Source organism: Triticum aestivum, chromosome 7D (genome assembly GCF_018294505.1).
Source record: "Triticum aestivum cultivar Chinese Spring chromosome 7D, IWGSC CS RefSeq v2.1, whole genome shotgun sequence".
Taxonomy (NCBI): domain Eukaryota; kingdom Viridiplantae; phylum Streptophyta; class Magnoliopsida; order Poales; family Poaceae; genus Triticum; species Triticum aestivum.
The window spans coordinates 77,043,558-77,053,103 of NC_057814.1; the positions used below are offsets into that span (position 1 = coordinate 77,043,558).

A 9,546-nucleotide genomic window follows, 5' to 3' on the forward strand; every position below is an offset into this window, starting at 1 on the left:
TTCTATGCCGACGGCTTGGGCTGGGCCGTCGGGATAGGACAATCTATGCCGACGGGGGCCGTCGGCATAGGTTCGGCCGTCGGCATCGCCAGTTATTCTGGTAGTGCTGGAGACTGGAGTCAGGGAGATTGTTCACTTGAAAAATAATAAAGGGTATGTGTAGTGATTGTTGCTGTCGGTTTGTATTATGTACAGACTTGATGGCCAACTTACCTGCTAATTTGAGAAAAACTTACCTATTTTCCTTGTTCTCAACCTTTCATCCATGATCTGTATGCCTGTTAAATTTGATATTTCTACCTTCTCATCTCGCTTGAGTAGGTAGTTTCAGAGGACATAAACACATGCACTGTAGCAATGCCATGACTAGCTATCTTTTTTTATGGTGTTGATCAAAACTAGTACTTTGTGTTTTGGCTGCACTCCCAATTATTGCTGCTCACTTTTTACTTATAAATGTAAAGTAATATATCTCTTACAAGTTACGAACTCACAGTTCATTAAAGTTCACAATATGTGTGATTTTGGGTGCGAGAGTATTGAGCTCCTGCCTTGCAAGGTATGGATTGTGTAGGAGCACTGTCCGGTACCAGTAGCTGCTTCTCTCCTTCCTCTTGGCCAACGTCTAGTCGTCCTTGACTCAGCCATGCCTCCCCCTTCGTCGTCATCTTCGAAGCCGGTAAGCAACATGGACCCCCCCCCCCCCCCCCCCCCCCACACACACATGTTAGGTCGGTCGTCACCTGATGCTAACATTCTCAGTGACAGCATGAGTCATTCTGATGGCATCAACATCCCCGATGACAAGTTCTACCTAGGAGATGTTGGCTATGCATGCATGTCAGCCAGGTGTTCTTCCACCCTTCAGAAAAACCAGGTACCATCACGAATTTACTGGTAGGAACTATCCTATGACTCCACAGGAACTGTTTAATCTCAGACACTCCATCCTTAGATTTACTGTTGAGAGGGCATTTGGAGCTCTGGCGAACATGATTAAGATCCTGGATCAGAAGCCGTTCCACATTTTCCTCACCCAGGTTAAGCTTGTTCTTACCTGTTGCATTATGCATAACTGAATCATGTAATGGGGTTGTGATGAACTAGTGCCGGAGGAGGAAGATGTGATGCCTGACAATGTTGTTAGCTCCGCCTTGGTGTGGAGGCATTCCACTATGAAGCCTGGAAGAACAAAAGGATGGAGTGGGTACAGGGAATGTGGGATAACAAAGGTCAGACAAGGATCTGAAGAAGAAGAAGAAGAAAAGCAAGAGCAGCAGCAGAAGAGAAGAATAAGAAGCAGATGAGGAGAATAAGAAGAAGAAACAATGGCAACAGAAGAAGAAGAGGAAGAGGAAGAGGATGGACTTTCACATAGTCAGCATCGATGAACTTTCCCTTATTCAGTCATATGGTTTTTAAAAAATTGTACTCCCATTTGTTAGTAGTTAGGATGAACTGCGGTTTGTTTCCTAGCTACGACAGAAACTATGTTTAGACCATGTGTGGTAAGGTCACCACCGTTGAGAAGTGGTGACAACACCTTATGCAATTTGCAACTAAACAGCGTGTGATTTGTGCGCCTACTGTAATGCAGCCAACCAAATGCTATTAGTTCACTCATGCAACCAGCCTGGATACGGGCAACCAAACTATGTGCAGATGTTGGTTTTTAGGCTGTTTTACCTCAACCAGACCCATCAGAGAAACACATGCAATGCAGGCAAAATCGGTGCAAACAACCAAACATGCCCTTTGGGTTTTCACCTAAATGTGAAGGAAGCAGCACTGGCCTATCATTTTAGAGGCTCTCTCTGAAAACTTATTATCTGATGAGGTGCTATGTCAGCCATTGTGGATTTAAAGAGGCAATCACACGGTGAATCAATTACTGGTATGTTTATATTTTTGCGGGAATGTTTATTTTTCTTTTCCATGTAACCATTTCTTTTGCTGTATATACTCTGAAGATAAATAGATATCAAACCAGTCAGAGAAAAAAAGAACAGAAGATAGAAAATATACTTCACCCATTCGAAACATCCCAGACTTGAACGGTAGTAACCAAAATTAATCTCTGAATCAAAGCAACTTGTAAATGTAAGTTGCTTTCACAATTTGTATGCCCGCGACTTTTTTTCTATCCATCTATCTACGTAGGTTTTATCGGAAAAAAATCTATCTACGTAGAATATAATACCCTGGAAACTTTTCGTCCAGTAGTGGCCTGGAATTTTCCGACCCGCGGGTTCGACCGCGACGGAGGGAGGGGTTCCATTCCGGCAGAGCACTCGCAGTCGCAGGACCACCCTCCCCCACGATGTGTGCCGCGTGCCGGCGAGCGAACCTTATCGGCCGCAGATGCTGAGGCGGGCCATGGCGCTGGCGCTGACCCTCGCCGCGGCTGCCATGTGGGCCCCGCCGCGCACCAGCCACGCGTGCTCCTCCGCCGCCGGCCGCGTGCCGCACGTGACGGGCGGCCACTCGAAGAGACGCCTCGTGGGGGTGGTGGGGCCCGCCTGCCACTCCTCTGGTTCCACTTCCGCTTCCAAGTCCACCACGCGCGGTCCAATCGCCTGCCGCCGCCCCGACGCCACCGGAGCCCCAATGGCCGCCGCCGCCGCCGCCGGAGACCTGAGGTCGGAGTATCTCGAGGTGCTGCTCAGCCGCCGCCGCGAACGCCAAGGTCAGCCGGCCCTTTCTCTCTCCCGCTTGCGCGCCCGTGAGTTTGCAGCCAGTTCATCAATGGCTTTGCTCTGAATCTGCTCGTGGCAGTGCCTATGACCGTGGAGCAAGGGAGTCCGGTGAAGGAGCCGCTGTACCAAGGCAACGGGCCTCTGGGACTCAGAGAGGTCAGAATCCTCCATCGATTTTTATTTTTATTTTTTGTTTTTTGCCGGGAGGATCCTCCATCGATCTGAGCAAACACATTCCGCCTTCCAGATCGAGGCCATAGTGTTGACTCTCCCGTGTCTGAATTTTTTCCCAGGCCATGGAGTCGTGCCCGAGGAAGGAGGTGGAGAACTTCCAGGAGAAGCTGGTCGAAGAAAATTTCTACCTGATGACCGAGGTACTTTTTCGGCCCATACATTTCTACGATCGATGAATCGATTGATTCGTCGCACGCTATCAGGTGTCAAGGGGATACAGTGCGCGTTGCTTGTTTCTGAATATTGCACTGCACACCGTCTGCCTGCATCTTCGCAGTTTAACTTGAGATCAATGAAAGCCAACTACTACATTTGAGCTGCCCCAAAGATAGTAGAGGAGCAACCCAACAGTAGTGTGCATTTTGTCTAGGCGTGTCTGTTGCATCCCAGTGCTCGCCATAGGCAGATTGATATTGCATCTCAGTACATGTGCTTCACTTATTAGCACATTGCTGCCATGTTTCCGCTCAGACCCTCTGTCTGAACCACCCACTTGTGGAGAGCCTGATAGTTGTTGGTGTAATAAATGTGGTTCCGAGATCCAGCTCCAGTTGAGTCTACAGTTAACGCGCACTGGCTTGGCTTTATTGTGCCTCTTGTTCCCTAAACAGCAGAATTTGTTACACTTTTTCTCTCCCAACAGTCAGGTGAACAGGGACGCCTACCTGTACTTCTACTGAAACTTAATGACACTGCTCCTGAAAGAAAGCCCGTTGTTGTAATACTGCACAGCTCTTACAAATGCAAGGAGTGGTTGCGCCCACTGCTTGAGGTAAAATTGCTTCTCATTTCAACCATACCAGCATGCCCCTATGCGATGCACATCAATGTTTAACGCTAGTTATTGTTCTTATTAAAACTTGCTTGCACATTTGCAGGCATATGCCTCCAGGGGTTATATTGCTGTCGCCATTGATTCTCGTTATCACGGTGAAAGGGCCAGCAGCAAGACTACTTACATAGAGGTAATCTACTTACTTCCATTTATGTGCCACTGATTTCATGAAACGTTCGACAATTGTAGTATCCACGGTTGATCTGATCATCCCTACTTTCATGGTTTAAACACAGGCACTGAATTCAGCTTGGAGGAATGGGGACACTATGCCTTTTATTTTTGACACGGTACCAAATGTTATTTCCACCTGTTACAATTGATGTTTTGATTGTTCTAAGTTCTGTCAACAGTGTTGTTCAATTTGCCCACCAAATACATTTTTTTTAATAAATGGATGGTTCTGTACCAATAAATGTCAAACCGGATATGTATAGCACATGCCTTTAGTTGGGCTGGCCCAGTGCCATGCCTGGTGGCTAGTGGTCTACTCTTTAACTAACCTGATGGGTAAGCCACTGTTGTTGGTGTTAGTCCAGCTGTACTGGTGCCATAACTACACTATCTGGGTTGGCACTTTAGTTGAATTCTGGATTTATTCTCCTTGTCTGGTTCTCTCCTTATGATTGTCTTCTACTGTATGACCTGGTATATCATACTTCAAAACATGTTAGGCCTGTTTTTTTGCGATACTCAGTGAGGAACATTTGCAGGTGTGGGACTTGATAAAGCTTGGAGATTATCTTAGTGCAAGGGAGGATGTCGATCCCTCTAGGATAGGGATTACTGGTGAATCACTCGGAGGTATTATAGATCATGATTGCATCATGATACTGAATTAATACATAGACTTCACTTTTAGAAAATTTATCTCTTTTATTTGGAGCTGATTACAGGAATGCATGCATGGTTTGCTGCTTTTGTGGATACACGGTACAGTGTTGTTGTTCCAATAATTGGTGTTCAGGTACACACAACAGTAATTTGTCGATATGGGTGCACATAGTTTTGTGATTTGTCCCATGTAAGTAAAGCAATGCTCTTTGTGGTGGCTACAGGGATTTCAATGGGCAATAGATAATGACAAGTGGCAAGCTAGAGTTGATAGCATTAAGCCTTTATTTGAAGGTTAGATACCATGCATCCTCTTTAAGTTGGGCACACACCATTGAAAAATATAGATCACAACTGAAATATACTGTACCAGTTCAGAACATTTACATGTAAGTATCTATGCCGTTTTGTCTTTCCTGTAGAAGCAAGAATTGATTCAGGGAAGAGTGAAATAGATGCAGAGGTTGTGAAAAAGGTGACTATCTGATTTATTTGACATTTATTTCTGATTGTTCCATTAGAAATGTTTCATGATCGTGTATTGACATATTTTTACCAGGTTTGGGACAAGATAGCACCTGGTATGGCTTCACAGTTTGATGCTCCCTACTCAGTTCCTCTGATTGCACCACGTCCGCTCCTCCTCCTAAATGGTAAAACCAATCATATTTCTTATTGAGTGCTTCTGCTTCGTCCAATAGTTGTTGCATCACCCAACATATTCAAAAGTCTCACTTCTCTTTTATGAGTTCAATGAGCACTTGTCAGGGCTTGGCTTCCAGTCTTCAGTATATATTTTTGTTTTATGGTTGAGCCAGAACTGTTGTTAACCCTTCGTTTAAAAATTAATGTTAATTGAGCATTTTTCTTGCTGCTGGAGCTTCATTTATCGATTACCATGCAGGTGCTGACGACCCTCGTTGCCCAGTCCTTGGTCTACAAGAACCTGCCTCCAAAGCTACTGAGGCTTATGCAGAAGCTGGTTCTGCGGATAAGTTCAAGGTAACATTCAATCTACTCCCTCCGATACTATCTTTTCACCGTCCTTTTGAGGCCACACATGAACTCTCACTAGTTAAAACCTATGAAGACAAGATTTTCTTTAAATATTGTAATGAGCTTGGTTTAATACTCCCTTCATCCAGAATTAACTGTCGCTGAAATGAGTGTATCTACACACTGAAACTTGTCTAGAACTCTAGATGCACTCATTTAAGCGACAGTTAATTCCGGACGGAAGTTTTACTTCTCAAACTTGTATTCATTTTTGTCAGGTTATATGGCTAAACCTGCTGGAAAAATAATAATTGTTAGTACTAATAATCTTGCATCAATATGTTTGTAAATTTGTATTCATTTTTGTACATCAATATGTTTGTAAATTTGTCATTTAAAGGTATTCTCTCCTGGAGAGAGAAAAATCAAGTTGTTCTTCTAATTTAAAGCTATGGATCAATCTGGGCTAACTACCAAGATAACAAACATTTATACAAACCTGGAAAAAGATGAGACTTCAATCCTACAATGTAAAATAATAAGATAAAACACCGGAATTATGCTTTTCAATGGGTTTGGTACAAGTTTAAATACAAACTTTCTCCGGGAAATTTAGATCTGATTTAGGCTTAGAGCTAGCTAACAATGTAATTATCTAACTTGGGCAAAAAAGGGTACGAGATACAGAAATGGGTGCCATCTGGATTAAAAATGCCATTCAAATAAAAGTTGTCTATTTCTTTTGACATGCAATATGTTTACTTTCCACCATGAGGTGTGGTTCTATGTTTGCCCAGACTTTTTTTGCATGAATCCCAAAGCAATTGACAGTGGTTACTCTAAGGGCATATTAGTAATCCTAATTAGGTAGGGGCTTCGTAACTCCAAGTGCAAGTGCCCAAAGCAAAGCCCACGCAAGAACGAGTCCACGGTGCCCTCACCTTCCAATCTGTTCCCCCGCTTGACCTCCTCTTTGAGCGCTGTCGCGCGAGCTCCACGCCCAAGGCTACCGCCTGGACTCACTGCAATCCCGCGACCTGGTCTCCTACCGCAACTCGCTGCGCCTCCAGTACCTGGATAAGAAATATGATTAGTTTCTCCTCTGATCTCACCACGTCTGCGCCTTACGCGGCCCACATTGTCACCCGTACTCATGCTGCAACTGGCCGCCTAGTCTCCTCCTGCAACTCGCTGCCCGGACTCCTTCGACCCGCACGCATCCAGCGCCACAACTGCTGACTCCACCTCTGATCCTCCCTCACTCCCATTTTCCAGTTCTCTCATTGCAAACGTCAACCTGTTTCTAAGCCTGGGTGCCCGAACTTCACTGTTCCATGGCCTCAGAAAGGTGTGTGTTTCACTGTAATCTGTATTTGTTGTATATACCAGTAGAAGAAAAAGGCAAACGTCAGTGCACTTAAATTGGATGATTCTTTCCTCTTTGATACTCCCTCCGTAAACTAACATAAGAGTGTTTAGAAGAGTGTTTAGATCACTAGTGATCTAAACACTCTTATATTAGTTTACGGAGGGAGTATAAGGTAATCATTGTCATCTGAAGGAGGGCATTGTTTAGTGCCAGTTATCCCGCTGGAGAAAGTAAAGTGGTTGAAGCAATCCCAGTAATAAGAATCTCATGTTCTTGATTTCATATCTTATCCTTACCATAAATACTTAGTACATACTACGCGTTTACCACGTCAGTGAGAATTAAACAATATTATGTTGTAATTTTATAAGGGAGTACCTAGAACTCATCTAGATGAGACATAATTTGGTTAATTCATCTTATAGCATCAGCACACAGTGAGAATTTACCACGTCAGCACACATGCATCTTATAGCATCACATCCCATGGCTATAAAATATGAATGAGACCAAATTATATCTCATCTAGATGAGTTCTAGCAAAACTGATTTTATAAATTCACTTATTTTACCATTTAGTAAGTACTAGCACACATGCAAAACATAATGAATAAGCTTAATCAGTGGGTAGTTGTTTAATATTCTTTACTATAGCTCGAACAAAAGTGAGACCTAGGATATAGTAGATTCCATTGTTGTTCATTTTTAATACGCATCCCCAAATTTGAAAGCCAAAATTTGGAAATTGTTGGGATGTACAAAGTGATAATATGTTTTAACAAAGATGGTCGCAGAGGAACTTCTCTCATTTTTAGTATTAGTTTATAGAAACTCTTGGTTTTGGATGCATACTAAAAATGAGAGAAACTCAACCGGGACTGTCTTTGTTAACATATATTATCACTTTGTACATCGCGGCAACTTCAGCTTTCAAAATTGGGGATGCATATTTGAAAATAAACAACAATGACGTCCACTGTATCATAGGTCTCCTTTTTGTTGGAACTATAGTAAAAAGGTATATTAAACTACTACCCAGTAATTAACTATATATTCATTATATTTTGCATGCGTGCGACTGGTAAAATAAGTAAACTTTTATAAAATTGCAATCTAGTAGTCCCTCTGTCCGGAAATAAGTGACGCTGTTTTAGTGCAACACTAAAACAGCGTCACTTATTTCGGGACGGAGGGAGTATTATTTAAATCTCACCCACACAATACTTACCCAAAATGCACATTATGTACTATGCGACCATGAAAAAAATTAAGATATAGTACAACCTATTACAGTTTTGGGCTTGTAACAGATTTGATCTGCTCGCAAACCAACTATATCCAAGAACGTAATGGACTTCAAAAAACTTCCACCTGGAAATGGCCGTGCACACGCAAAATCATCTATTCTCTGCGCTACATGGAGATTGGAGAGACGATGTCGGTGGCTCGTCCAGCCGAGCCTCCTCGGACTCTTCCTCCTCCGTTTTGTATTCAAGCCGGCCGGCCAGCATATTCTTTTCTTTGAAATAATGCGCAGAAAACCAACCGATTACTGCTGGTAAGCGATGGGGAGATGGCACTGACCGCCAGCTACACATGCGCCTGGTCCACCGTCTGTTTTAGAAACCAAGCCAGACCTGGGCTTTCAATCCAATAATCGTTTTCACTCCGAGGAGAGGACCACCTCTTCCCATGTCCTAAATGCTGAAACCACGTGGGGCTGCGGCGCTCAGGCGCCACATACCAGAACTGGTGGGGGGATCGAATGCTCAAATTCTTCACCAATGCGGTAACCCGTAATCATTATCCCTCGATGAGGTATCTTGGCTTGGTTGATTGATTGATGCTTTCTCTGTAGCATAGGTTACATTGCAACTTTTCCTTTTTAAATTTTTGCCTTTCAGCTTTATTCCGTTGATAAGTGTCGCGACAGGTGCATGATTGTGTAGATCTAGGATAAGAGCAAGGTATTATCCAGAAAAACAAAGTGCGGCTTTTGGGATCGCTAACGGCATCTTTTATCTGCTGCTGCATGTTCAGTTCATCGCGGAGCCGGGAGTCGGGCACAGGATGACCGCGAGCATGGTGAAGGAAGCGAGCGACTGGTTCGACCGCTTTCTCTAGTTGTTCTCGACGGTCACCATGGCGGCTCACCTTGTACGAGTACCATGCATGCCTCATGAAGTGCATGTCCTCAATAAATTGAACTCGCTATGGATTGCATTCCTGCTGACCGAGACCGGAATCAGTTAGCCTAGCCTCATCTCATTACCGGTGGTACTACTACCTAATCTCTATGCTAGTGAGATGTGGAACAGAAATGTGCGCCTATGCTTCTCCGCGGACAAAACATACGTGTCGGTAACCGCAGTTCTATCCTGAATTTACCTTGCTTCCTGGCACCGTATTTCTGGGAACTGTGTGTTTACCGAACCGTATTTGCCGGATATACGGTCCGCATGGGGGCAAATTGTCCACATGCTCACGTGGCGCCCCGTCGGCTTGCATGCATGAATGAACGAACGAAACGACGAGACTGTTGTGGGCGACATGTCAACGGCAACAATGGCAGATGGTCCACT

The 9,546-nt window shown here is 44.0% G+C and overlaps 1 protein-coding gene across 1 annotated transcript; it reads left to right on the forward strand.

Annotated features, from left to right (window-relative positions):
* The first annotated feature begins 2,270 nt into the window (after nucleotides 1–2,270).
* LOC123164948 (uncharacterized) lies at nucleotides 2,271–9,281 on the forward strand. The gene is made up of 13 exons (XM_044582567.1): nucleotides 2,271–2,686; nucleotides 2,776–2,852; nucleotides 2,990–3,070; nucleotides 3,574–3,702; nucleotides 3,809–3,895; nucleotides 4,002–4,055; nucleotides 4,479–4,569; nucleotides 4,662–4,732; nucleotides 4,824–4,893; nucleotides 5,022–5,074; nucleotides 5,159–5,252; nucleotides 5,504–5,601; nucleotides 9,005–9,281. The coding sequence occupies exons 1-13, from the start codon at nucleotides 2,362–2,364 to the stop codon at nucleotides 9,086–9,088; spliced, it is 1,314 nt and encodes a 437-aa protein (XP_044438502.1). The 5' UTR covers nucleotides 2,271–2,361; the 3' UTR covers nucleotides 9,089–9,281.
* The last annotated feature ends 265 nt before the right edge of the window (nucleotides 9,282–9,546 follow it).

What these genes read in the sequence shown, in the direction of transcription:
- LOC123164948 (XM_044582567.1), top strand. Translation starts at nt 2,362, where the DNA reads ATGCTGAGGCGGGCCATGGCGCTGGCGCTGACCCTCGCCGCGGCTGCC. An exon ending in GGTTGCGCCCACTGCTTGAG is followed by an intron (nt 3,703 to 3,808) that starts GTAAAATTGCTT and finishes GCACATTTGCAG; the next exon opens with GCATATGCCTCCAGGGGTTA. An exon ending in TACTGGTGAATCACTCGGAG is followed by an intron (nt 4,570 to 4,661) that starts GTATTATAGATC and finishes AGCTGATTACAG; the next exon opens with GAATGCATGCATGGTTTGCT.